The 27,944-nt window shown below is 58.6% G+C and overlaps 1 protein-coding gene across 8 annotated transcripts; it reads right to left on the reverse strand.

Annotated features, from left to right (window-relative positions):
- Positions 1–583: 583 nt before the first annotated feature.
- DHX34 (DExH-box helicase 34) lies at positions 584–27,528 on the reverse strand. Of its 8 annotated transcripts, XM_034672444.1 has the most exons (18): positions 25,169–27,344; positions 24,767–25,053; positions 22,306–23,217; positions 19,178–19,489; positions 16,940–17,194; positions 14,430–14,532; positions 13,083–13,300; positions 10,603–10,777; positions 8,546–8,739; positions 7,783–7,884; positions 6,750–6,974; positions 6,395–6,568; positions 5,986–6,103; positions 5,006–5,112; positions 2,767–3,054; positions 1,848–2,024; positions 1,502–1,640; positions 584–844 (listed from the first exon to the last, which is right to left on the reverse strand). In XM_034672444.1, the coding sequence occupies exons 3-18, from the start codon at positions 23,017–23,019 to the stop codon at positions 711–713; spliced, it is 3,435 nt and encodes a 1,144-aa protein (XP_034528335.1). In that variant the 5' UTR covers positions 23,020–23,217; positions 24,767–25,053; positions 25,169–27,344; the 3' UTR covers positions 584–710. The 8 variants fall into 8 exon arrangements, 5 of the variants coding, with proteins under 5 accessions (XP_034528335.1, XP_019659138.2, XP_034528334.1 ...); XM_019803579.2 differs by lacking the exons at positions 24,767–25,053; positions 25,169–27,344 and adding an exon at positions 27,372–27,528; XM_034672443.1 differs by lacking the exons at positions 24,767–25,053; positions 25,169–27,344 and adding an exon at positions 27,363–27,520.
- Between the last annotated feature and the right edge of the window lie 416 nt (positions 27,529–27,944).

Raw genomic sequence — 27,944 nt, forward strand, 5'->3', positions numbered from 1 at the left:
GGCCTGGCTGACCTCTAGTGAGGATTCTGCGTCTGTGCTCATACGGGATCCGTCGTTGGCTTTTCTGGTGTGCTCGTCGTCTGGCGGGGGGGGGGGGGCTCAGCACCATGCTGATGTCATAGTTACTTCTCTCTTCTGGAGCGAGCTTTGGTAATCTGCATCTTTCATTTTTCCCTTTCAGTTGAGCCATGGAATTTACATCGAGGGTTCACAGCATTTCCCTATGGCTCTCGTGTGTGCGGCGGGGTCGGGCCCGGGGTTGGAGACAAGGACCCTGCAGCAGGAACGGCCCCGGGGACCGTGTCAGACGTAGGCCCACACCAACAGGACCACCCCCACCCCCCTGCCCAGTTCTCGAAGCGACTCATGTGGAAGGACAGTGCAGGTCTCCTAGTCCGAGGAAAAACAGGGCCCGTGAGGACAGGCTCGGGAAAGAGCAGCAGCCAGGGCGGTCAAGGTCCTCTGCCTGGAACCTGAAGTCCCTGCTGGGCCTCCCCTGCTCCCATCTGCCCCGGGGTGCCTCGGATGGCACAGGGCAGCAGGCAGGACGAGGACCAATGAGGGGGAGCAGCAGGCTCGAAGGTCAGAGTGCACGTAAGAGACTTTATTCACAGATTCACACGCCCCCCACGCTGGGCTGCATCCAGGCTGCGGGGTCGGGCAGGAGTCCTGGTCCTGGGCGGGCTGACAGGCAGGGCTCCCGGCCCGGCTCACATGTGCTGCCTCCGGTGTCTCAGCACCTCTGTGGGTGTGAACAGAAAGTCCTTCTGGCAGGCCTCGCAGTGGTAGGGCCTCTGCAGGGCAGATGTCTTCTGGAGGGGCTCGGGGGCGGCTTCCTCAGCCCCTACGAGAGAGGAGAGGGGAGGCTGTGGGGTGGGGGGAGTCGCTCCACTGCGTGTTCCCACCCCTGCCCAAGTCCCAGGCACCCCAGGCTTTCTCCTGGCCTCTGGTTCTGCCTCCTTGGGGAAGCCTTCCTGGATACACACACGCACGCACGCACACAAGTCTTTACTCTGTGTCTCTCGTTGTGTTTGTCACCCCCTGGGACACAGAGACTGGAAAGAACGTGCCCTGGGGTGGTGGGCCCCAGTGCCGCCTCCCGGACCAGCCCTGGCGGGTGGTGTGTGGTGCACATGCCCCAGGCACTGGGGTGGCATCTGCCCGCTGGGGCCTCCCCTGGGTGACAATGGGGGCTGTGGCTGAGACAGAGAAAAGAACGAGAGACACAGCAACAGACAGAAACAGAGGCAGCCCAGAGTCTGCAGCACACGGAGACCAGAGACACCGACGCAAAGGAACGAGAAAGAGGTGACGCTCTGGGCCCTCCTGTCTCCGGCTCCTGGTCTCCGTGACAAAGCCTGGATGTGGCACCAACCAGGACCAGAGGGTTGAGGTCCTCAGTCCCCAGACGTCAAGTGGCTGAATGCCCAGACTCGCCGGAAACCACTGCGGGAGGGGCGGGTGGACCCAGCGGCCCGGCTTCCCTCCACCCCATCCTTACCTGGGGGGCTGTCCTGCGGGGCCTCGGGGCATGTGTTCTCGTGGGCAATGCGCTCCAAGGGCGTCAAGGGCATGTGCAGGCCACAGTGGGGGCAGGTCCAGAAGGTGCGGAGACAGTCGCTGTACAGGTCTGTGTCGCTCTGGGGCAGGAAGGCTGCGTCAAGATGTGGCCTCTGGCCCAGCTCGCCACCCCCTGCCTGCGACCCGTCCCAGCACCACCCAGGGTTGGGGGGCCCCCTTCCGAAACCACATCCTTGCACCTAGTTGGGACGCGGTTGGTGGGGAGGCTGGGGCTCCCTCAGTTCGGGGAGGGGGCGGTGATGGGCCGAGGTGGCGCCCACGCTTACCGCAAGGCAGTTGTAGGTGAGAAAGTCCGTGACCGCGTAGCCCCCTTTGGTGGGGTGGGGGGACAGGGGAGAACTGCCGAAGAGGCCGGGGAGACTGGGGGCTGTGGTGATGGTCTGGGGTCCCACATACAGGCTCTGGACTTCCAGCCCCGTGAGCCGCCGGAGGCTATAGGGAACCTGGGGTAGGAAGGACAGAAAGGAGGGGAGACAGACTCGGAGACATCGTTAGGGCACCTGGATCCAGCAATGCCTGAAATCAGCCTGGACGGTTAGGCACCAGGCCAACTGCTTAAGTCCATCACAACACGGTCTCAGATGCTGGCCACCAGAGGCTTGTCTGACATGCGCCCTGGTGCCCCTTCTCTGCTGTCACCTGTGGGACCACAACCCGACCTGCCATAAGGCCCCCTTGCCCATCCTCGCCCGGCACGTTGGTCCATTCCCCCCGCCCTGGCTCCCTGGACCCGCCGCCCGAGGAAGTCACCCCGGGGCACCCCTGCTCTCCACCCCATCCGCACGCAGAACCAGGAGCTGTTCCCAGCTTCCTGCTTCCAGGGTGGGGACTGATACCAACCCCACTCTGTCCAACTCTTCCCCTGTGCCCTCAGTGGGCAGACAGCCACTTTCAGCTTCCCTCTCTGGCCTGCACACCCTTAACCCTTACGAGGGTACCATGCACGGCGCATGCAGAGGTTCTCAATAAATGCATGTGGAACTGGGGGGGGGACCCGCAGGGGCTAAGGGCTCAGCCTCTGGAGCTGGGCTCCCGGGATCAAATCCTCGCTCCACCCCTTCCCCGCTGTGTGACTTTGCGCTTGTCTGGTTTGCAAACCCACAGCAGCACGACTGACCACCGAAGGAGCTGGAAACCAGGCCTTCCGGACTCCGAATCCAGGGCATGGCCACGCAGGCGGCGTACCTTGGACGCCACAAACTGCAGCAGGTCCCTGCTCAGGTCTGCCACCTCCTTGCGGTCCGCCGGAGCTCCCGCCGCCTCCTCCTGGTCCGCCTCCGGCCGCCGCTGCTGGGCCTGACGGGCCAGCTGCCGGTCCAGGATGCTCTCCCAGTGGGCCCGGAGCCGCACAGAAGCTGCCAGAAGCCGGACAGCGCTCTCACTGTCCGCAAGCTGGAGCTCCAGCCAGCCGTCAGCTACCAGGCGCGAGCAGTCACCGTTGGTGTCCAGGGACCGGCTGAACAGGAGGAGGGACTGGAAGGGAGGGGACAGGAGGCAGCTGGTGAGAATGCGGGGCAGGATGCCAGCCTAGAGACCCCCCTCCGGGCTCCTCCCCAGCCCTCATTCCTCCCCCGACTTGTCCTCTCACCCGCCCATAGACCCCATGTGCCCGCCCCCACCCCCACCAAACACCTACCCTCCCCGCCGCCGCCCCCCGCCAGGTATGCCAGGCCCCCTTCCAGCTTCGGCTGCGAACAAGGGTCCCTGCCCCCACGGAACGGACACTGTACTTGGACAGACAGCCCAGGGTCAAAGAGTAAACGGTCCTACGTTCTAGGGAGGCAGGGTCGTGCTCCTGTCTCACCACAGGGCTGAGCAGACACGCACGGGTGCCTCTGTCAACACCACCGGATAGCGTCCCTCCTGTCTGTACAAGTCACGACCTACGCTTTACCCTTGACACACGTGAACAAGTACTGAACACTAGTTAACAGACGGACACCGAAGTGTTGGAGGCCGAGGGCGCCGACGGGAGCCGATTTACCTTAAAACGCATCAGGAAGTGGGAAAAACCCCGGCTACTGCAGCAGACTGGGGGGGGGGCGGGGGGACACAGGGATGGCTCTGCTCCGCCTGCTGTTCTCCTCTGGTGTGTGTTTAAAACTCCCCATAGACCCCAAGCGCCCCAGCCGAGGCTCTCAGCTGGTGACTCTCTGCTTCCTCCCGGAGTCCTGCCCGCCCCGCCACCCTGCCCCCGCCCCGCTCTGCTCCGCGCCAGTGCGGTGAGGGGAAGCTAGCATTCCCCCTATTTCTTCCTGTCTCTGTCTGCCTCCCCCACGCCTCTGGAAGCCCCACGGATGCGGGCAGTGTTGGGATTCTGGTCACGACCGCGTCCCCGCACGTAGAACAGGAAGCAGTGCCCGGCAGCCACTCGGTCAGTGTTTGCGTGAAGACGGAACCGAGCAGGTCAGAGTCAGCGTTCAGGGCCTGGGTGGACAGCACGGCGCGGGGGAGTCTCCACAGGCTCGGGGAGCCCGCAGGGTTTCTCCCTTTCCCTCTATGTTCCCCGGGGTTGAAGCAGGGGGGCCTGGTCATGGGGACCCCCGCCTGGGCTCCCTGCTCACTGTGGGGCTCAGATAAGCGACATGCCCCCCCCCCCAGCCTCATCTGCTCCCCCACAGAGCAGGAATGAAGGCCAGGCCCAGAAGGGCAGGGTGGCGTGCGGAACTCACGAGGCCAATCTATCATATGCCGATCTATCCGCCACCTAAGTACGTCCTCGGTCTCCAGCCGGGGCCAGCCGCCACCCTCTCCTGCCCGCATGACCGCAGTCGCCTCCTTGGTGGGCTCCCTGCTACCGCCCCACAGCAGACCCTGTTCCAGCTCTGCTCAAACCCTCCCGGGGGTGGGGGTTCCAGCCTCTCCGACCTCATCTCCAGCCACTCTCCCTTTCACCACCTTGGGTCCAGCTGTTCCCTGGACCTGGTGGGCATGCGTGTGCCTCAGGGCCTTTGTACATGCTGTTCCAAGACACTCTTCCCCCTAAGTGTCCTGTGGCTCCCTCCCTCCCTCCCTCCTCTGTTCCACTGCACCTTCTCAGCAAGGCCCACTCTGATGACCTTATTTCATACTACAGCCTGCTGTCCACCCTCCCCCTCCCCAAACCCCTTACCCTATTCTTCTCATTTTCCCCAAATACTCCTCACCCACTAACCTATCACGGAGCGCTGCTTTACTGTCACTACGGCCATCCTCCCGCCGGATGGACGCTCTGGGACACCAGGGACCAGTCTGCCTTAGTCCCTGCCGGGCTGTCCGTGCCTACGACAGCTCCCCGCACACAGCACGTGCTTACTGAACGAATCCACGAATGCGAAGACAGCAGGCGGCTGGGGAAGGCAGCTCTTCAGGGCCTCCCCAGCCTCCCGCCCCGGGGACATGGTCATCAAACCTGGGAGCCGGGCTGCGCCGGGCTGGGACGCACCTGCAGTGCGGGGACGCGGACGCAGTTCACCAGGTAGGGCTTGTTGGTCTCCAGCAGGGAGACGAAGGCGAGGAGCTGGTGTCGGCTGCTCAGCTTGTCCTTGTCATCTGAAACAGGCCACGGGGCAGCTCAGGACAGCCCTGCCACCCGCTCTCCTCCCCACAGCAGCCCCCACGCGGGCCTGTCGCCCCAGGTGCTGCCGGTCCCACCATTCACACGGGTTAAATACGGCTACTTTCACTAGGAGATGAAAATCACTGTCCTTATTTTCACGCTTCTAAGCGATATGACATCTGGGATCCAATCCCAGCAAAAAGGAGAAAACATGAGGTGACGGAAGACACGGGGTGGCAGGAAACTGGGTGAGGCTACCGAGGGCTTGTCCCATTCTCTACTTGGATCGGATCTGGAATTTTTCAAAATGAAAAACTAAAGGAGAAAAACAACAGGAATTTACAGCAAAGATTTGAGAGAGAAGTTTCAAATTCTACCTTCGATGTTTAAAATGATAAATCTTACCTTTGGAGTTAACACTGACATTTTAACACAGTTAATTTATTTACAAACAAGGACAGACAGGCGTTGCGTCCCAGAGCTCACAGAGAGGGACTCCAGCGGGCAGCTGCCTTCCATGCCCCAGTGGTCGGGACAGCCCCCTGGGCGGGACCAGGCCGGGGCATTCACAGAGCCCACAGGACAGGTCCCCTCTACTCACTAAAAGCTCCAGCCTGGGGTGAGGCCCCATCAGCCACCACCGCAGGGAGGGTGGGGCTCAGTGTGGAGTGACTCTCTAAGAGGTCTGACTCTTGGAACCCCGAAGCCATGCCACCTACCGTTCCCATGTCAGCAGCCCCAGCAGAGACAGAGTGTGGGCAGGAGCCAGGGGGTAACCCCAGTCGGTGAGCGGCACCCTGACGTCACTGTCCCCCCACCCCTCACACCCCAAGGGGTTTCTGTCTCCCTGTCTAGACTCACGGTACCTCGGCTCACTTCGCCACCCCTGGCCTCCGGCTCCTGCGTGTGCAGTACCTCAGGGCTGCTGGCGAAGATGCAGGTGGGGTGCAGCACGGTGCCCTGCTTGGACTGCGTGTGGAAAATCTGAAGAGGCCAAAGGCAGACGTCAGGTGACAGAGGCCGTCGGACCTACTCTTCCGCTGCCTAGAACCCTTTTCTTCTACTCTCTCGGCCAGCTTCTCCCATCCACGTCTCCACTCAGAAGTCCCCTCCTCCAGGAAGCCTTCCCTGACTCCCCTACACTGCACTGGAGCCCCGTGAGGGCAGGGCCAGGACTGTTCCCATAACCTCCACGTCCTCAGAGTGGAGCAGGGCTAGGAAGGCGTGCTCGGTGCCAAAACGCACGCGGGGCCAGGGCGTGAGGAGGAGGCCCACCTGGTCCGAGTCCTTGCGGCTGCTATTGAACGGGTCCGGGACGGCGAGCTGCGGGTAGAGGCCCCGGCCCAGCACCAGCTTGAGCAGGGCCATCTGCTCCCGCGTCAGGTCCTGGGCTGAGCCGGTGGCCGCCTGCAGCTGATCCAGGCTGTGTCGCAGCTGAAACTTCACGTCCTGGGGGGGGGTGGAACGCGGGGGTAAGGCGGGTTCCTGAGGGGCCCAGCCCAGTACCGAGGGGCTGGCGCTAGGACACGTGGACCCCAGGGTGCTGCAGTGTGGGGGGCCAGGTCCTGTCCGCGAAGCCCAGTCTCCTGAGCAGAGGACAGCCCACCAGGCCCGGCCCCATGGCGCCCACCTGGATGTCCACGCCGTCACCGGCCCCCTGGTCCTCGTTGCTGGAGCCACCGTCCAGGTCCTCCCGCAGCCGCAGCACCTTGCGCCGGCGCCCCCCGCTCTCCTCGTGCTGCCGCTTCAGGCGGTACAACGCCCTGCGCTCCCGGCGCTCCTGCAGCCGGCGGAAGCTGTCGCCTGACATTGCGGCCTGCGCCCGGGCCAGCAGCCCGTGGTCCTCCAACAGCTCCTGGGGGCGGGCGGGGCTGGGGTGAGGGACACAGGGCAGGCCGAGTCTGGCGCTCCAGTGTGGGGCCTGCCACTCGCCAGCCCCTTGTATCAGAGGACATGGGATGTCATGTGCGTGTGCGACACAGAGAAAGGGGCCCCCGCCTTTCACTACTCTCTCCAGGTCTGCAGGCCAACAAAAGCCGAAGTGAGCTCTGGAAAGCCAGAGATGCAGAGAATGGTCTGAACATCAGCGGTCCCCGATTGGGGCGGGGGGGACTCCTAAAATTGCACGGTAGGCCACAGTCAGGTGACCACCCCATCCGGGCCTCAGTGTGGCCATCCGCAACCACGGGCAGTGGATGACACCGGGGACTCGCTCTGTTCTAAAGGGTCTTTCGTGTATAAGCTCATTTAATCCTCACAGGACAGCAGGGAGGCTGAGGCCCAGGGCCACACTGCTAGCGAATGACAGAGCTGGGACCTGCCACTGCGATGTCCACTCTGGATCTGGTGTGCCAGCTCTCGCCCCCCACTGCCTCCCAGAGCTCAGCACCCCTGCCCCAGATGGCGAGGCTCTTCGTGAGGATGTAGCATGTGACCATGGACCCTGTCCACTTCACCAGGAAGCCCTCCTGGATTTCCAACCCTTTGGCTCACCCAGGCCACCCCACGTCTGAGTGTCTGATGGTTGTGGGAGGTGGGTGTAGGGTGGGACTCTATGGCTCCATCAGAGAAGGAAAGGGGTGGTGCACCCGCACTCACTCCGCCCCCCCCACCTGGCCTCCCCAGGTTTGTTCCCAGCCTGCTCCCCTCGCCCCGAGCCTCACCTTGAACTGGCGCCGCAGGTTGGCCATCTCGTATAGCCGGTGCTCCTCTACGCCTCGGTGGCGGCACCACTTGCGTGAGTTTCTGCTCCGTTCGGATTTCACCTGGGTGGAAAACCAGACTCCAGGCGGTCAGGGCCTAGCCAGCTGGGGAAGGATGTGGGGTCTGACCCAGCACCCAGACGCCCCCAGCACAGGTCCGAACACTGGCCCCTGGAAGATTAAGAGGCTGGGACTCTCAGAAGAAGGACTTCTCCTCCTCCTTCCAGGTCTCAGCGCCACTGCCCCCTTCTACAGGAAGCCCTCCCAGACCACACTGGGTCAGACATGGCCTCTGGGCTCTCCCAGCCCCCTGGACTGCCCATGACAGCCCATTCTGGGTGGTCACTGTCTGGGGACAGGTCTGCCTCCCTTCATGGGACTGTGTGACCCGGGGGGGGGCAGGGCCAGGTGCTTGTAGTCACCACTGGGTCCCCAGCACTACCTGGCACAGGACCAGGCCCAGAGCATGTGCTGGATAGACAGATGCCACCCTAGGAGCGCGGGGCCTTCCTCTGGGTGGAAGGAGTTTGGTTCAGTGCTTTAAAACCCGAGCCTCCCCTCAAGGCTGCGCCCTGGCACCTGCTGGTCCCATGGCCCCGGGAATGAAGGGTGGAGAAGGGGGCCCCTCCAGTTTGCAGAGGGCTCAGGGGTCCTCACCGGGGTAGTGGGCCTCCTCTTGCCCCACGTAGGTCACAGACAGGGGTGGCCCCGCCGCCGGCCTCACCTGCACCCAGGCGTTGAAGATGTTGAAGAGCGTGAAGGGGTCCCCCTGGTCACTCTCCAGGGGCCGCCGTGCCGCCGCACACTCTGGGTGGCTCTGGGCACTGCGGGTGAAGGGCGACTGGACGCTGAGGGCAGCCGCGATGGTGAGCACGGGCTCCGCCAGGTGGAACATGGAGCCCAGGATCAGCATCTTCCCTGGCGGGTGGGGGCAGACGCCGAGCTGAGCCCCCTGGGCTCCAGGACGGCTGCCCTCCCACCCTCCCCTCCACCTTGCCCGCCAAGGGCCTTGAGAGCCACAGGACAGAATCAAGCCCACGCTTTGCTTCCCGGTCATGTGAGTTTGGGCAAGGCTTCAGTTTCCCCATCTGTAGGTCGGAGGTGACCTCAATCTTGCCTCCTCAGGCACCAGGTGGGCACGGTCTGAGGGCCGGCTGCTGTCGGCGGCACTGCCCCCACCCACTTGGCTCTCCTGTCTACACCTGATGCCCCCACCCACCCAACCCCCTCCTGGCTTGGTTTTCCTTCCCGACACTCGTTCTGACCGTCCGGGGTCCCTCCCTCCTCCCCCTAGAACGGGACTCCACGTGAGCCCTAACGGCCTGCCTGGCACACCGCGGGCCTGACTTCTGTGCCTGCCTCGGGATGGAGCCTCTCCTGCCATCTTTGTTTAAGTCAAGGTGGAGGAAGGAGAGCAGGGGGAGATGGCGGGGAGAGGAGAAGGGGGGGCAGTGGGAGCAGGGAAGACAGGGACAGACAGAAGCAGTAAGTCCCTGGTCTGTACCACCAGGCCCTCACCTGTCTGCCCCATGCTCAGCGGCCTGCGTAACATGTGTCTGACTCATCCTCACCAGTCCCCTTGGTTGCCTTTCTGGAAAGTTCCACATCTAGCCTCGTAAAACAAAGCTGGGCAATAAAATGAGGCTGTCCCAGACACTCTAGCTCTGTTTCTCTGCGCCTCTGTTTTCCCATCGGTGAAATGGGCTACTAGCAGTCTGCCTGCCATGGGAATGAGCCATGCTTCACCTGGGAAACACTCGGAGTTCCAGCCGGCACAGAGGAAGCACAGTGACTGAGCCATCCGGGCCCGGAACCTCTCAGCCCTGAGTCATCTGTGCCGCCTGTCCCGGGGGGCTTGGGGACCCACAGTGTCTGCCTGGCCGGGGGGGGGGGGGCTCCCAGCTCTGCCCACGGTGTAACCCTGGGCGAACGAGTGACAGCCTTTCTCTGAGGCGGGAGTGAGTCACTCCCACACCACGCCGGGTCAAATCCAGGCCCTGCTGCTCGCTTGCTCCGGACCCTTGGGTGTAGATCTTCGTCCCTGGCCAAGCTTCAACTTCCCCATCGGTGCAGAAGGCATGACCAGAGGCCCTACCCTCACCAGGTGAGGGTGAAATGACAGAAGGCCCATAAAGCCTTTCACTGACACACAGCCAGTGCTCACAGAACGTTCTTTCTCTTCTCAGATCGGATTCCCCTGCTCTAGCCCTGTCTCCTTCTACAACAAACAGAACCATCTTTATAACCGTGAGAGGCCCTCAGGGTCGGGGGTCCCCAGCCTGTTCCCCCCCGGAAGCTCCAGGCTGCCGCACTGATGGGGACGTTAATGATGTTAACGGGGCAGAAAGTTCCGTGGAGCGCCATGCCTGGCCCATGGTGCCACACGGAGTCCTGCTTGCCTGGGAATATTCTGCGGGCCACAGAGCACCTAGAATGTCTCAAGTCAGGACAATCAGACCAGATCACACGTCAGTTAGAGAGCTTCTCAGAAGGGGCAGGGATGACTCAGGGATGAGCAAGAGGAAGAGGCAGGCTGTGTTGACATCCTTACGCCACCAAGACAGGGGACACCAGGGTGGAGCTGGGAACAGGGTGTACGGAGCACAGAGGGGCCTGTTTACTGCTGAACCCCAGCTCCCAGAACAGTCTGGCACAGAGAACTTGTGACTGAATGGATGGGGCCCAGAGAAGGAACAGGCCTCCCTACGAGTCACTCAGAGTGTGAACGGTCCCCACAGCCACACCCGGCGCCCTGGCGACCACCCCAAAGGAAGTCCTCACCAATCACCACATCCACGGGCAGCTGGGCCAGCAGGGACCCAATGGGGGTGAGGGCCTCGGAGCTGTCCAGGGCCCCCTGGTCCCGGAGGTAGAGGATGGCCGTTTCCAGGCTGGCTGGTGGCGGGGGCTCAATGAAAGGGAAGGTTCGCGGGTCCCCCACGGTCATGCTCTTCATCTGGAATGACAAGTGAGCCCCCCGGAATGGGGGACACGGGAGCTAGTGTGGAGCACTGGCCGGAGGCTCACAGATCACAAACTCGTGCTACCTTAAAACTCCCAATGTCAAGGCCCACTGTACAGAGGCAGGGGAGAAGGTCACTGTCTGTCTAGCACCTCTTCTCCCAGACCCTGGCCACGGAGCAAGCCGCAGGATCTCAGCCCCTCAACACGGCAACTGACCAACGAATGAGTATGTGACCTGAGCTGGGCCTATCGGGATCCTCCCCACGATGTCTGCAAACTGACGCTGGGAGACAGACATTCTGGCTTCCTCTCCGGTTGTGAGGGGTCAGCGTGGAAGCCCAGTGCTGCTGGGACTGTCTTCCCCTTGCTTGGAGATTAGCCCAAGCCCAGCAGATGAAATCCTCAGTCATTCCTAAGCCAGACCACCGCCCACGATGGATGCACAACCTCGGGAAATCCTCTTTTCTGCTCGCGGTAGTTTGAGTTGGGTTTCTCTCGCTGCGGACCAGAGCGAATCCTCATTAATTCAGAGACCCAGAGGGCAGCAGGGTGTGGGGGGAACGGAGTAAACCACGCACCCGTCACCGGGCCTGGCGAGGCAGAAGCAACTAGCCCCTCTCTGGACCGGACGGAGGAAAGGCAGGCATGGCGGCTCACGGGGCCGTGAGAGAGCGGGAAGGAAGCTCAGAGAGCCCGGGGGCTCCAGCCGACCTCGCTGCGAGGTCACCTGCTGGCCTGGGCCTCAGCAGGCGGGCACCACAAGCTCAGGCCGGCCACCCGGCAAGCAGCCGGTCCACCTCCCTCCCTCCTGCCCAGAACACCCAGCACTCGTGGAAAACCAAAAACCAAAAAACCCTTTACGTTAGAAGCACTGGGGGTGGGGTAAGGCCAGATTTTTTATTTAAGCTCTCTAGGTGATTCCAATGAGTAGCCGGGGCGGGCAAGCCCCGCTCTGAGCTAGTCAATGAAGGCTAAGGCCCTGGGCAGTTCCAGGTCACACAGGAGACACCCATGACCCCGTGCTGCCAACAAGACGGGATGGGAGATCAGCCAGGGGCCTTCAGGGAAAGGTTCCTGTGGTCTTAAAAATGAGACCCTCGAGGAGGGGCAGTCATTGCCTCTGTCTCTGGATGGTAAAGGAGGAGGCAGTGACGGCATGGCCACCAGAGCCAGGTGGCATGTAGGAGGCCAACAGATCGAATCCCGGCTCTGCCACCGGCCGGCTGGGACACCTGGGGCAACTTCAATCACCTCTCTGTGCGACTGGTTCCTCATCCAGAAATTGGAATAAGACCACCTACCCCCCAGTTTTTGTGGGGATCCAAGCAGCTCTATACACGCCACACTGAGAGCGGCGCCTGGCCCACAGTGAGCGCGAGGCAGGTGTTCTCTACCCACCGTCACTGTCTCTGTCACTGTGCTCAGAAGAGCAGCTGACGGATGGAAGATGGAAAAGGCAGGACAAGCCCGAGCCCTACAGGACATCACTGACCCACTTACATAACCGAGCCTGCCGCCTCCCCATCTGGGGACCGCTGCTCATGTCAAACGGTACGTTGTGCATATGGGTCAGGCCACGTGGCTCAGGAACCCACACAACGGGATCACAAGGGACATTCTAGAAAATGAAATCTAACCAACTATCAGAGTGCATCCCCTGCAGGAAGGGGGCCGGTTCGTGTCCCCGGCCACACCCGCCCAGGGACACGCGCTGTGGAAGCCATCCGCCCGTCCCCGCTTGGCTTTTCTCTCCCGAGCACAGAACACACTGGCCAGGCTGCCCTGCAGTGAGGGGTGGCTCCGGACTGGGCACTCACCAGGGCAAGGGGAGGCGAGAGGCCTGGCCCTCAAAGCCCCCCAAGCTCCTCTCCCACGCTCCCTCCCCTCCGTCAGCTGGCAGGGTGATGACGGAGCCACACAGGGAAGGGGCCTGGGTCCCCAAATAAAAGAAACTGCCTGCCACCCTGACGACTAAGCTTCTGTGTGTTGGCCGCTCTGCGAGCGGGCCTACTTGGCACAGCAGCCTCATCAAAGCAAAGCTAACTAATGAGATAAGAGCCATGACATAAAATGTTCGGAGAAACCTGGTATCAAAAGCCACTTCCAGGTGGATACTCTGTCACAGCTAAAAGCATTCTGATGGAGTCACGACGTCTCCCCATGAGCCTGAGGACCCGGGAACAACCCTCCGCCCGCAGGGGGATCGGACATCCGGCAGCTGTGAGCTCGCCTGCCCCTCCTGGCCCTGAAACCCCGGGATGGGTCCTGGCTCAGGGCCCGCCCCGCCCACGCCTCACCTGCAGCACGAGCGCGTGCAGCGCTACCCTCCGGATCTCAGGCACGGGGTAGGGGGCGAAGGCATCGTAGTCGGATTCGGCGTAGAGGCGGAAGCAGACGCCAGGGCCCGTGCGGCCGGCCCGGCCCTTCCGCTGCTCTGCGCTGGCCTGACTGATCCAGAACTCCTGGAGCCGGTGCAGCTTGGCCTGCGGGTCGTAGCCCATCTCCTTCACCTTCCCTGGGGGGTTGGCGGGGGGAGACAGACTCAGTGCAGCAGCCGGGGGCAGGGGGGTGCCTGCCTTGCCCCTCCAACCCTGACGCCCGTGCTTCCTCCTCTATTCCATTAACACAGACCGAGAGCTTAGGCCGGCCTTGACTCTGACGTTTCCTTGATTTAGCCTTTTGTTCATAATTCACACATCTGTTATGTGTGTATTCAGGAGCCCGGTGGTCCAACCATTATTATTAGGCACCTGCTGTGTGCCAGGCACTGTACAGGGCCTGCTGTGAACACTGTCCCCAGTCCCACGGGGCTAAACAGAACAGAGTTCATCAACTCTAAGACCAGCTTTGTCCACTTCCATTGTCTCTGAAAATGGGAAGCTCCTTGAAAGCAAAAGCACGTCCACATTTAATGGCCAGCATTTTAAAATTCTGATGGTACATAAAATTACAGACTGTTTTACCGTGGACAGCATCCCAGATTCGATACGGTAAGGTCACGGCTAACATGGAGTGCTTGCTCTGTGCCAGGTACCATCCAAAATACCCAACGGAATGAATTTGCTCATCGAATTCTTACATCCCAAGGGAGGCTCTGCTATTATTGTCATTTTACAAACGAGCAAACAGACACACAGAGTCTCAGTGACACGACCTTGGGCACACAGCCAGGCTGGCCCCAGCATCTCCCAACCACTATGCTATGCTGACTTCCCAGTGGTCTAGTTGGGAAGACAGAAAAGAAATAGGTCGACAGACATAAACTATAAGGGCCATACTCGGAGGAACAACAGGTCTCATAAAGGAAGCAACAGTGGCAGGAGGAGGGGGAGATCACAAATCGGACAAAGTGGACAAGGTGGGCCCCTCTGATGGGAACACATTTATGCAGGTCCTGAAAAGAGATGAGGGAGAAAGCCTTGTGGATATCTGGAGCAAGACCACTCTCGGCAGGGACAACAGTAAGTGCAAAGGCCCTGAGACAGAAGCAAGCTTGGAACGTCTGAGAAGATGTTGCCGCCGCTCCGTGACCCTAAAGGCCACATACTCCCTGCTTTGGTCCGGAGTTCACTCACTACCCCTGCACATCTCCAGACCCCACACTTCTCTCTAGGGCCTGAGGGGTGGCGAGGAGCAGCCCTTACCAGAATCTACTACAAAGCGGATCCCATCAATGGTGACGGAGGTCTCGGCGATGTTGGTGGAGAGGATGCATTTCCGAACTCCAGGGGGGGCCACATCAAATACCTGGGAGGCAGGGGAGGAGGTGACATCCTAGACTAATGGACCTTTGCTGACCTGTGTCCGGTGGCCTCCCTGATGCCTCCTGGATGGCCCACGGGCACTTCACACCCACCCACAATATCTCGAATAGCCTCAGTCCCTCCCACTGAACGCTTTCCTCCTCCTCGAGTCCCCATCTCGGAGACGACTCGTCATCCACCGTGTCACGTGGGCCGGAAATCTGGGCCATCCTGGCTCCCCTGCCCCTCCCCGCTCCAGCCACACCTGCACGCCTTGAACGTTTCCAAAATCCACTCCGTTCTCCAAAACCCACAGCCCTGCCCTGGTCCAGGCCCTCCCTTCCCACCCAGGTCCTGCCCCGGCCTCCTCCCTGGAGTCTGGCCTCCTGCCCATGATCACACACAGCAGAGGGTCTGCTAAAGCACACACTGGCACTGCTCCCCCCTTTGCTCAGAGCCCTCCCACGGCTCCCAGCAGCACTTGGGACAAAGCCGAGCACCACACTGGGTCTCCAAGGCCCTTGGCCTAGGCCCGCCCACCTCAGCCCCCCACCAGGCCTGCCTTCCCCATCACAGTCTGGACCCCAGACACCCTGCAGGTGGCCTCCCAGGGGCCCCACCTTTCTCTCCCAAGCAGGCCCTTCTCTTGGGCCCAAGAGACAAACACAGTGGTCAAGAGTGGGGGGTCAGCAACTAGGCCTGGGGACCAGATCACCCTTCTGTTTTTGTGGATCCAATTTTAACACGGCACAGCCTCACCTGTGTCAGTCTGCGGCTGCTTTCCTACTGTGATGGGAGAGTGGAGTAGTCGTGCCTGAGACGAAATGGCTCATAAAAGCTACAACTTTGGGGACACCTGGGTGGCCCAGTCGGTTAAGCGTCTGCCTTCAGCTCAAGTCATGATCCTGGGGTCCTGGGATCGAGCCCTGTGTCGGGTTCCCCACTCAGCAGGGAGCCTGCTTCTCCCTCTCCCTCTGCCCCTTCCCCTGCTCACACTCCGTCTCTCTCTCCCAAATAAATAAACCAGCCTACAACTTTGTACTCCGTGGGCCTTTGCAGGAAGCTGGCAGCCTCTGGTTAAGAGCGAGGGCTCCGGTGCCAAACGACCACATTCCAAAGCGTGGCTCGGCCACTGACAGGACTTTGCGTGAGTGCCCTGGCCTCGGTGTCTGTGTCTGTCCTGGTTAACGGCGGCTCCCGGCAGACGGAACTGCTGGGAGGTCTAAACGCGGCAAGGCGCACACACGGCTCCCACTCCGGCCGGCACGCAGCAGTGCTCCACACAGCTTAGCTGGGACACTCTTCTCCCCGCCCCCTTCCGAGGCTGGGGCTTTCTCGGGTCTCAGTTTTGAAAGTTTCTTCCTCCAGGAAGCCTTCCCTGAATCCACCACGACGGTGCTCTCACGTTTCCAGAGCTTTCCTCTTCCATTTGTAAATTATTAGCTGCTTGCCATCTCCCTCCACAGACCGGCAGCTACGTGAGGGGAAGGGCCATATCTTGGCTTCCGGTGTGTCCCAAAGAGCCCCCTCAGCGCAAGGGGAAGCACTAAGGAGGTGCTCAAAGGTGGTTTCTTCAATCAACAACAGAGTGTGACCTGAAGGGCCTCCTCCCCAGGGGACTGTGGCAGTCAGCCTCGACGAAGCCTCGATGCGGCTCGCCTCCTGGGATCCACACCGTCACCCAGTGCCTTCCCCGGAACAGAGCAGCCCAAGTCAACTAACGGGCCACTGCAGACCTCACGTGTGTGCTGTCCAAGGCCGGGCCATAAAAGACATTATGGCTTCTGCTGGGGTCTCTTGGGGAGAGCCTCCCATGTTGGGAGGACACTCAAAACAGCCCACGTGGAGGGAAGCCGAGGACCCCGGCCAACAGCCCGCCCTGTGAGTGAGCCATCTTAGAGGAGGGCCCTCCAGCCCCGGATGGCAGCAGCCCAGCTGACACCTCAGCGGCACCCTACAGAGAGAGCCTGGGCCAGAGGCACCCACCTAAGAATCTCCCAAATTCCTTACCTGTGGAAGCGATGGGAGATTGCAAACACTCACTGTTCTAAGCTGCTAGGGCTGGGGGGGGCTCTGTGACACGGCAACAAACAGCTACCAGTCTGACCCGAAGGCCCCTCTGCCGGCACCCTTCCGCTCCAGCACGGCAGCCTCTCGACCCTTCCCCCCACATGTGCACCAGGCGGGCCTCCCCCACCCGGGACTACCTCCCTCCCCGAATCCTCCTTGTCCAAAGCTCCGCTCCAATGCCTCCCACCTCATCCGGAAGCTCACCCTGGCGGAAGACGTGAGCAGCCCCCATCGGCGGCCCAGGGCCCTGCAATCGCGGAATCACAGCCCGACGCCTTCCTCCTCCCCCCAGGCCGACACAGCCAGGCCCGCCCCGCCCCCCGGCCCGGCCCGCGGGGTACCTTGTCCTGGTCGGCCACGGAGAGGGCGCTGTGCAGCGGCAGCACCACCCAGCGCTGCGTGCGGCCGGCGTAGGCCTGGGCGGCCTCGAGGACCGAGCTGATCTCCGCCATGCCGCTGAGGAAGACCAGGAGGTCGCCGCGCTCCTCGGGCGGGTACTTATTGTCAATGGCCTCCAGCACCCGGAGGAAAGGCCGAGGGTCCAGCTTCTCGGACTTGGACGCTGCTGGCTCCGCTTCCTGTGGCTGGTACACGACCTGCGGGGAGACAGCCCCGGGCAGGGGCGCGCCTGTCACCCGAGCGCAGGGCAACAGGGCAGGGAGGACACAGGCTGCGGGAGATGGCACGGACCCATCAGGCAGCAGGCGGCACCCTCAACCGGGCTGATGAGAGGAGGAGCTCGTAAAAGGACGGGATCGGGGTAACTGGAAGGTTTCCGGGGCGCTGGGGACGTGTGAGGTTTAGGTGCTCGCCGCATAAGGGTATTTGACGTGTGAAAATCAGCTGAGCTCTACGCAGACGCGTGCATTCTGCTGTGTTTGGAGGATAACTTCAACAACAGAATTTTAAAGAGTGGAGCCAGGATCAAAAACCTAGAAAAATCACTTCTCAGACAGCATGCTCCCCATTTTTTTTTTTTATGGCTGCTCAGAAGACAGAGGGATGGGTACTTAGAACCCCAAACCACAAGCAACAGTGCGGTTTCCTGGTGCTAGGAGCTCTGGGGCTCCTACCAAATCTCGCTGCAAGAGGAAGGACTGGCTTTCAAAACACAAAGCGAGCAGGCGTACAGCGTCTTGGAGGCCACCAGGAAGCCAGGCAGGAGGGCTCTACGAGTGCCACCCATGGGTGGGGACTGGGGGAGACACACAGGTGGGGAGGTGAAAGGGGATCCGAAAGAGCAAAGAGAGGCTGCCCGGCCCAGGGCGACGTCTGTGAGCAGGATTCCAGCCCTGTCTCTGAGCCTCCGTTTTACCCCCGGGGCAGAAATCCCTGGCCCAGGCCCCCCAAGGCCGCGGTGAGGGCCCACGTGCACTTTCCCATGCTAGCGGCAGAGTGTGCGGTCCACGCTCGGTCCACAGCGGCTGCGAGCGGCTTCACCCTCGTTACCGACAAGACCACTGCGCGCCACAGCAAACAGGCCCGAGCAAAGGGAGCAAAGTTCAGGGCAGAAGTTTCCGGAGAACCCGAAGACCTGGGGTGGGTGGTTAATGACGCGTGTGGGTCAGGCCTGCCCAGGACCACTGTGGGGACGGGGTGAGGTCGGCCATGTCAAGTGGTGTGGGGGACCCACGGTGGCCCCAGAGACTCTGCTCTTTCCTTCCTGGGCACGCCACCCCCAGAGCACCGTCCAGCCCTCCCCACCTTGCACCAGATGGGGCTCAGAGAGGACGACGAGACAACAGCAAGGTCACGTCCAACTTAAAGGCCTTTCCCTGGTCTGGGGCCCCTTCCCTCTTCCTGCAAGCTTTGACCAGACCGACCTGGACGGCTCCCTAGGACAGTGGTGCTTGGTGCGCGGGGGCCCAGGGGACATTTGGTAACATCTGGGAAGAGATGCGGCTGGCAGCTGGTGGGAAGAGGCCAGGGAGGCTGCTGAAACCCTACAGCACGCAGGGCAGCCCCCACAAGCGAAGAATTACCCAGCCCAGAATGTCAACAGTGCGGAAACGGAGCAGCTCCACCCCATGAGATGGCAGAACAGGAAAAAAGAGGAGCGTGAGTCCCTGAAGGACCACATGCCACAGAGCTGCCCACCAGCCTGGACCGGGAGGACTGTGATATCAGAAAAATAAACTCTAGGGGCGCCTGGGTGGCACAGCGGTTAAGCATCTGCCTTCGGCTCAGGGCGTGATCCCGGCTTTGTGGGATCGAGCCCCACATCAGGCTCTTCTGCTATGAGCCTGCTTCTTCCTCTCCCACTCCCCCTGCTTGTGTTCCCTCTCTTGCTGGCTGTCTCTATCTCTGTCGAATAAATAAATAAAATCTTTAAAAAAAAAAAAAAAAGAAAAAAAGAAAAATAAACTCTAGCTTCACACTGCTGGCTCTCCCCCAACAAGCACTAAGCACCTGTCCAGCGCGCTGTCAATGCTCAGGAAATGGCAGCTTCACAAGAGAGAGCGCGAGCAAGAACGTCCTTCAGGGAAAGACGGGACTCTGAGCAGGAGAGCGGGGACAGACACATCCAGGCTGGCCAGAGACCGGGCGGGAGGACTGCGGGCCCTGGGGGCGGCACTGACCGTGATGGGGAACAGCCTCCCGGGCACCTGCACCACGGGGGCACGGCCGAAGTAGCTGGAGAAGAGCGAGATGTTGATGGTGGCCGACATGAGGATGACCTTGAGGTCCGGCCGCTCGGGCAGCAGGCGCCGGAGGACGCCCAGGAGGAAGTCGTTGTGGAGGTGCCGTTCGTGGACTTCGTCCACTATCAGGACCTGGTACTGGGGCAGGCTGGGCTCCCGCTGGATCTGCCTCAGGAGCAGCCCCACCGTCAGGAACACGATCTTGGTGGCCGCTGTCCGCGTGCTCTCAAAGCGGATCTGGTAGCCAACCTGGGGGGGAGGGGGGTCGTCAGGAGAGGAGCCTGCACCTGAGCGCCAGCCCTCGGCCGCCCAGGCTGAAAATCACAGCAAATGCCCCTGGCTCCCCGCCCCCCATCAGGCTCTGGAGTCCAACATGCTTGGGTTTGGACCCCACTCTGCACTTAGTGCCACTGACTCTGGGCGAGCGGTTCCGTCCCTCCGAGACATCCCCCCCCCCCGCCCCACGCTGGGAGAATGCTACCTGCTGATGCACGGAAAGCGTGTGCCACAGAGCCTGGTGTATACACTGATTAACGATCATGGGGACAGTTCGCCTTTCTTGGAGTCCCTACGCTGCTGGGAACTACTCTAAGCACTGAATGGGCACCGCCCGCTCATTTCATCCTCACAGCCACCATGAGAAGCAAGAACCACTATTCTCACCTCACCGATGGGGAAACCGAGGTCGCTGACCCAAGGCAAAACACAGTTAAAAAGCGGTATTGAGAGGAAATAATCTTCTTAAAATTTTATTTATTTTAGAGGGAGAAAGCACAGTGAGGAGGGCCAAAAGGAGAAGGAGAGAGAGAATCCCAAGCAGACTCCACAAAGAGCGTGAAGCCCCACATGGGGCTCAATCCCACAACCCTGAGATCATGACCTGAGCCGAGACCAAGAGTCACTCAACCCACTGCACCACCCAGGCGCCCCGTGAGGAAATGATCTTAACCCCTACCTCACGTCACACACACATCAATTTCTGATAAATTATAGTTTTATTTTTATTTTTATTTTTTTTAAAGATTTTATTTATTTATTCAACAGAGATAGAGACAGCCAGCGAGAGAGGGAACACAAGCAGGGGGAGTGGGAGAGGAAGAAGCAGGCTCATAGCAGAAGAGCCTGATGTGGGGGCTCGATCCCATAACACCGGGATCACGCCCTGAGCCGAAGGCAGACGCTTAACCGCTGTGCCACCCAGGCGCCCCACTGGTAAATTATAGTTTTAAAGGTAAAAATCTTTAGGAAAAAACATAGGATGTGTGTATGTCCTTGAGGTAGGGGGATATTCCTTAAATAGAACCCAAAGAATGCCAACCACAGAAGGAAAATGACAGACTGGACCACATTTAAATGAAAAGACCCGTCATCAAAAGACAGCATTCAGAAAATGAAAGACGACTCACAGAGTAGGAGACAAGATCTGCAATACATAAATCCTACGAAGGACTCGTTTCCCTCATCTTTAAAACCCCATAAATTGGGAATGAAAAGACAACACAAAAGACAAACAAGGGAAAAGACTTGAACAGACACTTCAGAAAAGATCTCCAAGTGGCCAATAATGTACGTTCAACCCTTAGCTGCCAAAGAAATGCAAATTAAAATGTGTTACTACGATCCACCCACCCAGAAAAGCGAAACCGAAAAAGATTAAGTGTAACAAGCCTAAGTGACAGCCTGGAACACAGCACCCGCTGGGAGTGTGGATGAGTACGACCACTGCGCAACGCGGTTTGGCAGGATCTAGACATTCTTGCAGATCTGATGAGCCAGCAGTCACACTCCAAGCTATATCCCCAATGGAAATATGTACCGACAGACACCAAATGGCATGTTCTAGAATGCTGACAGTGGCATCTTCACACAAGAGCCTGAAACTGGAAACGTCCCACGTTTCCGTCGACAGAAGAGATGAATACCTCGCGGTGTCGTCACCAGGGGATGCCGAACAGCAGTGAGAAAGAACAGCGAGCACCCACACACTTACCACAGACAAGCCTCACAAAGCTGGGTACCGAGAAACAGAGGACAGGCACCAAAGAGAACACACTTTTTGATTCCATTTATAAGAAGTAAATAAAAAAGGCAAAGTTAATCTGTGGTATTTCCTCTTATCATCTAAGACAACAACCTATCACTCAGGACAGTGACAGCTCTTGGGGCCTCAGGGCAGTGACCGAAGGCAGGGGACAGAAGGTTTCTGGGGTGCTGGTTACATAAATGAATTCAGTTTGTGAAAATTCACCGAGCTACACAGGATACGTACATTCCTCTGCTTGGACTATTATAATTTCAGTAACGATTCTTAAGTGGTAGAGCCTGGATTAGAACCCTAGAAATCGGGCGCCTGGGTGGCACAGCGGTTAAGCGTCTGCCTTCGGCTCAGGGCGTGATCCCGGCGTTGCGGGATCGAGCCCCACATCAGGCTGCTCTGCTATGAGCCTGCTTCTTCCTCTCCCACTCCCCCTGCTTGTGTTCCCTCTCTCTGGCTGTCTCTATCTCTGTTGAAGAAATAAATAAAATCTTAAAAAAAAAAAAAAAAAGAACCCTAGAAATCATGAGTAAAGAAGGGTCCTCACTTTTTTTTTTTTTTTAATGGCTGTTAAAAAACGAATGATTTAGGACATTTCCAATTTTTCGCTGTTAAAAGTGTTACATTGGGCGGGGGGACACCGGGTGGCTCAGTTGGTTAAGCATCTCACTCGATTTCGGCTCAGGTCACGCTCTCAGGGGCCTGAGATTGAGCCCCACCGTTGGTCTCTGTGCTGGGCATAGAGCCTGCTTGCGATTCTCTTTCTCTCTCCTTCTGCCGCTCCCCACGCATGCATGTGCTCTCTCCCTCTCTCTCTCTCAAAAATAAAATGTTAAAGTGTTATGGGCAATGCTAGTGCCTTTCTCATTTGAACCCATAGTCAGGTCAATCTGAGCTCGATCTATCGAAGAATCGATGCCAAGTGAAAGGCTAAGAGCTCTGGTAACCTGCATCGATACCACCACACGGGCAACCACCTACACCTCGAGGTCGTGCTGGAAAAACCGGGAAGCTGGTAAGGCCCACTCACCTGTGAGCCATACTGACTGAGGCTCTCAAAGCTGACACGCTTGGCCAGGGAGATGCAGGCGATCCGCCGGGGCTGGGTGCATGCCACGTGACTGAAGCCGGCCGCCAGCAGGTACTGGGGCACCTGCGTGGACTTGCCACAGCCCGTGTCCCCGGCCACCACCACCACCTGGTGGTCCTTCAGCGTCTGCAGGATGCGGTTCCCGTACTGGGCGATGGGAAGCGCTGCCCGCTCGTGCTGCAGTTTGGCCAACCTCGCAAATGCCTGCTTCTGGCCGAAGTCCAGGTAGTGCAGCAGGGCTCGGCGGAACTCAGACACTCTCTCTGGGGGCTGCCTGCCCAGCCCCCGAGAGCCCCGGGTGTCAGGGCCCAGGATTGAGAGGTTGATGCGGTAGCGTGGGTCGTACGTGCGAGGTAGGTCAGCCAGTGCTGGGACACTGGGCTTGGGATGCGAGGGGTCTTTCTCCCCCTTCCTGGTGGCCTTGAGACTCTGGAATCTCTGCAAGCGTTCGAAGAAGGTCCAGAACTTCTGGCAGTCCTCAGAACCCTGGCGTATATAATCCTCATCACGGAAAAAGGCTTCCTCGAAGAGGCGACGTGTCTCTGGACAATTCCAGTCCCAGTTCTTGCGGGCCTCCTCCTCACTGGGATTCCAGTGTCGGCCTCGGTGATCCCCGCCCCCCTTCGTTCTGGGAGGAGGCATGCTGTGGCTCATCACAGTGCTGTCTCCGAGTCACAGGTGAGAGGCCTACGATGAGGAACCACTCTCCCTTCAAAGAGACAATCTCCCTTGTCGTCGATGGTCCAGGATGACCACAGGCAATGACAGAGCAAGTGCCCAGGGCCCCTCACGACTCCTGCAGTGATCTCTGGGACAGACACCAGCCCATCCTGGGTTTTCAGGCCCGAATGCCTGAAGGAGAGAACAGAAGACACTCATTCATTTTTAGAAACATTTCCTGAGAGCCTGCTCTTTTGTAAGCACTGGACGAGAACGGATAGTTAATGAGTAAGGCCACCCTGAGTCCTCACATGTGGTCGTGGTCACAGGCAAGAGACAGACAATCCAGTGACTGGGCCGTGGGAGCCCACAGGAGCTACCTGACCGTGCCTGGGAGTCAGGGAAGGATGCCCAGGGATGTTTGACCCGAAAGCTGAAGGAGGGGAGGTCATGAGGCCAATCGACAACAGAACCTTGTCACGAGAGGCCACAACACAAGAGGGGCAGTGACCGAAGGCAGGGGGGTCCAGTGAGCTTCAGGGCACCTAGGAACTCTGAAATCAAGTGCACAATTTTGCAAATGTTAGATTATACGCAGTCTTTGCTTGCCTGGCACATCCCTTCCTTCCTTTTCTAATATAAGCACCCTCTGTCCCCTCCCCCCATTTGAAGAGCAGCCCTCCCTGGATACCACATGGTTCTGATGGCCTTTAAGTCAGAGAACCCCTAGTGATTGGGCAAGTGACAAAGGCCTGGCCAACCATGGCACCCGATTTCTCCTTCAACCGTTAACTGGTGTGAGAAGTGGACACATGACCAGCAGAGGGCCAGTCACGGCCTTTCTCTGGATCCGCACTAGGTTGCCAGGAGAGAAAAGCCTGCCTTCTATCTACTGTGGTCACACAAGGATGACGTATAAACCCGGAGCTATCTGTAATGGCTCCTGAACCTGACAATCTTTCCTAGAAATCCATCCTAGAGAAAAGCCTGCACATGGACACAATGAAGGACACACTAGGACGGCCACTGAGCAACTACGAGGAGAGAAGTGGGAGAGGGAAGAAGCTTGGCTTAGTCCCCTCCAACCCTCACCAGCTACACAAGCAAATGTCTTCTTGGGCAACGTTGGTTTTCTCTCAGCTGCATAAGTCCTAGTAATAGAGAGCATATCCTCGTATGTACAATTTTCTGGAGGGAAGCCCGTCACTCAGATTCGTAAACTTTATCACCTTAAGAGGATTCAGAGCTTTCCTCGGTGTAGGCTTTGGGGTCAGGCAGATCTGGGTTTGAATCTCCACTTCATCATGTTAGACGAGGGACCACTTGTGAATTCACTACTTTGAGGGTGTTTTCTTCATCTATAAAATGGGGACAATCCCTACTTCCAAACATTGCAAATGCTTAGCGCCTAGCCTGGCACACAGGAGCCAGGTGATGACGAACATGGGGAAATCAGTGAGAGGAACCAGGGCATACAGCCCAGAAAATTACACTCAAAAGGCCACAATTTGGGGTACCTGGGTGGCTCATTCAGTTAAGCATCCTCTTGATTTTGGCTCAGGTCATGATCTCAGGGTCATGGGGTGGAGCCCCATGCCAGGCTCCATGCCCAGCGGAAAGTCTGCTTGGGATTCTCTCTCTCCCTCTGCCCCTCCCCCACCTCTCTCTCTAGAATAAATTAATCTTAAAAAAAAAAAAAAGGCCAAAATTCGCCTCGGTCTGGAATTAGCAATGCTTTCACCTGCTCTGCCTTCAGTCATCACGGAACAGAGTTCCGAGATTCGATCTCTGCAGTCTCAGGGGGAACTCAGGCCATCCCTGGGAGTTACTGGAGCCAGAAAGGGCATTTCTGCTGAAGCAGCTGTGAGCTGGCGGGAGTGGTTTCCCACAGGAGCAGCCTATGCACATCAGGTTCCGGTGAACACCTGGGCTGGGTGACGCTAGAGTGGCTTCATAGGGAACTCCTGTTGCCGGGGAGGCAGGAAGAGGAAAAGGCCTTCGAATGCTGTTGATACTGAGCCTGGGACCCTGAGAAAAGGATCGGGAATGAAATGAACATTTTCCTCCCAGCTGCAAGCCGCCTATGCGCACGTGGCCCAGCTGAGCAGCACCATGGCTCTCCAGGAGCCTCTTTGTAGGTTACCTTGTAGATTTCCTGGGTCCCCTCGGTTCTGTGTGTCTCTGACCGTCTCCGGGTCTCTTGGCGGTGGCTTGCAGTGGTTTTCTCTGCTTCCCGAGCTCTCCCCTCTGGCTGTCCATCCTCACGTCTCAGCCTTTTTCAGCTCCCTGGGCTTGCCATGCTCAGCCCTCTTCCCTCTCATAGTCTGGTCCCCTCTCTCGTTTCGTTTATCTTCAGGTCTGATATTCTCTCCAAGCGGCCTTCTCCATTCCCCGTCGGTTCTTTATGTTATTTGCTCGTTCAGTCGTTTTTTCTGATGCTCCATTTTTGTCTCTTTCCTATTGCCAGTCTCCATTACTACCTCTCCGTCATGACTAATCGTGTCCATTTCTTCACCCAACATTTCGTTTCCCAGTTCTGACACTTTAATAACAGCACTCTTCACGTGTCAGTTACTATTCTAAATCACACACATATATTTACATGCACAACCACACACATACACACATCTACACTTTCCTTGTGTTAAGAAGGTGCTATTCTCTGGGGCACCTGGGTGCTGCAGCCAGTTAAGTGTCTCTTGGCTTCAGTTCAGGTCATGATCTCAGGGTCGTGAGATCAAGCTCCACGTTGCTGAAGACTCTCTCTTTCCTTCTCCCTCTGCCCCTTCCCCCTTCTCTAAAATAAATAAATCTTAAAAAAAAAAAGTGCTACTATCACTCCCTATTGTACTGCACCAACGACAGGTTAAGTACACAGTGAGGCAGGGAATTCAAATCTAGGGAGTCAGGCTCCCACTTATTCATCTTCTCAGTGTTTCTCCGTGGTCTGGCTTTCTCTCCCCATTTTTTTTTTTTAAGATTCCATTTATTTACTTGACAGAGATAGAGACAGCCAGCGAGAGAGGGAACACAAGCAGGGGAAGTGGGAGAGGAAGAAGCACTCATAGCGGAAGAGCCTGATTGTGGGGCTCGATCCCACAAAGCCGGGATCACGCCCTGAGCCGAAGGCAGACGCCCAACCACTGTGCCACCCAGGCGCCCCTTCTCTCCCCATTTTTAAACTCGACACTATCTTTTCAGTTCTCTTTGCTCTCCAAGATTACCAAATGCACCCTCTCTCCATTGAGCCCCATTTCTCCACACTCCAGATGGCTCTCTTCACTGATCTGCCCTAATCACCCAGCTCCCATCCATCCCACTCACTTCCCACCTCCCACTTTCTCTCCAAGTCTCTTTCCCTCGGTGGGCTCTTCCCCTTTCTCAGTCCCTCCATCAGCTTTTGCCAGGTTCTCCCTATTCCACTCCCTCCGTCTCTATCAGTCTCTCTCCATTAATGAACAGAAATCTCACTAAGATGGAGCTGGGAGGCCAGAGGGTTGGGGGAAGCTGTCTTGCCCTACCACCTGAGGTCAGCCACTGGAAGAACTGTCAATTATAGTCTCCAACAGAATTGGCAACAGGGAAGAATCATCCATTACAGGCGCCAACAGGGAAGGAGGTACAGCTGCACCTCCTACAAGAAAGCGACCACCCCAGCAACTCAGCCAACGAAAAACCATCAACACCCTGAACTCTTGCTCTTCTCCAACCGACTTTTCATTCAAAGCAACCCCTCCCAACTTCCTCCTTCTCCAGAAAATTATCTTCTCTTTTGTTGTACTAGCCAATGGTTTTTGCTGTAGCTGGCTTGTCTCAAATCTTAACTCGCGGTTATCCCCAAATAAACCCATTTGGGCCGGTAAAATAACTTTTAAGGTCGAGTGTCTTGTTCCTCCGTTTGAACCGCCCTCTTCCTCAGTCTACTTCTGTTCGCTACTTTCCCACCCTCCCCCCAAGTGCACGGTGCGACCACATTTCTCTGCAGCCTCTACGAGGCGCTGTCGGGGGACCCCGTCAGTTCCTTGCGCCCCCCTTCGCCCCAGTTTGAGGCTTCCGTCCTTTCTCAGCCTCCCCGTCTCTCGGCGCCTCAGCTTCTCCAAGCTTCTTGCCGTCACTCCCATTTCTTCCATTCTCGAGCCTCTGTGTCGCCCAGGTGCTCTCGGGGCGCTCAGGCTCCATCTCCGTCCGCTTCTCCCATGGCCCTTGTCTCCTCCAACACGTGTCCTCATGTTGGAACTTCCCTCCCCACCCCTCGGCTCGCTCCCCAGCTACCCAACCCGGTCCAACACGCGCCGCCTCCGCCGCCAAAAACCGCGCAGCCGCCCCGCCCCCCTCACCTCGCTTACCGCCGGGATCACTCCAACTTCCGGTCCCCAGCGCCCCTCGCGCGCCGAAGTCGGTTCTGCGCCTGCGTAGGCCACTCTCGCGGCCAGGCCCCACCCCACCGCAGGCAGAGGAGCCCGTGCGCAACTGGGAGCCACCCAAACCCACTCTGCGCCTGCGCACAACACTCTCCAGCTCCGCCTCTCCTCGAGCGGAGCCACGAATGTGACGCTGCGCCCTCTAGAGGTCGGTGGTAGTGCCGCAGCGGAGACTTGGGCGTGCTCTACCTTCGCTCTGAACCGTCTTTTCACTGGATTGCCCCAACGCCAGAGAAAAAGCTGGCGGGAGCCCAGACACTATTAAGCTACTCCTGTGATTTTTTCACTATAACTCATAATTATTAATGCATAATTCTATTAACGTATAATTCACCCTAGCAATTCACTAATAAATAATTCAACTCAACTCCCCAGCCCCTTAAAGGCAGGGGCCATTCTTGTCTTGGAGGTCCTGTGTTGTCCAGCGTCCACCACAAGGATCAGGGAGTCAGTAAACGTCTGTTGAATGAATGACTAAATGAATGAGAATATAGAGTC

Source organism: Ailuropoda melanoleuca, chromosome 12 (assembly GCF_002007445.2).
Source record: "Ailuropoda melanoleuca isolate Jingjing chromosome 12, ASM200744v2, whole genome shotgun sequence".
NCBI classification, from domain to species: Eukaryota; Metazoa; Chordata; class Mammalia; order Carnivora; family Ursidae; genus Ailuropoda; species Ailuropoda melanoleuca.

Bases quoted from the DNA above. Each gene is read 5' to 3' on its own strand.
- DHX34 (XM_019803579.2), bottom strand. From the start codon at position 23,019: ATGAGCCACAGCATGCCTCCTCCCAGAACGAAGGGGGGCGGGGATCAC. The intron at 6,975-7,782 runs GTGAGGCTCGGG...GCCCGCCCCCAG, and splicing joins ACCTGCGGCGCCAGTTCAAG to GAGCTGTTGGAGGACCACGG. The intron at 5,113-5,985 runs GTACCGTGAGTC...GGCCTGTTTCAG, and splicing joins GGGTGGCGAAGTGAGCCGAG to ATGACAAGGACAAGCTGAGC.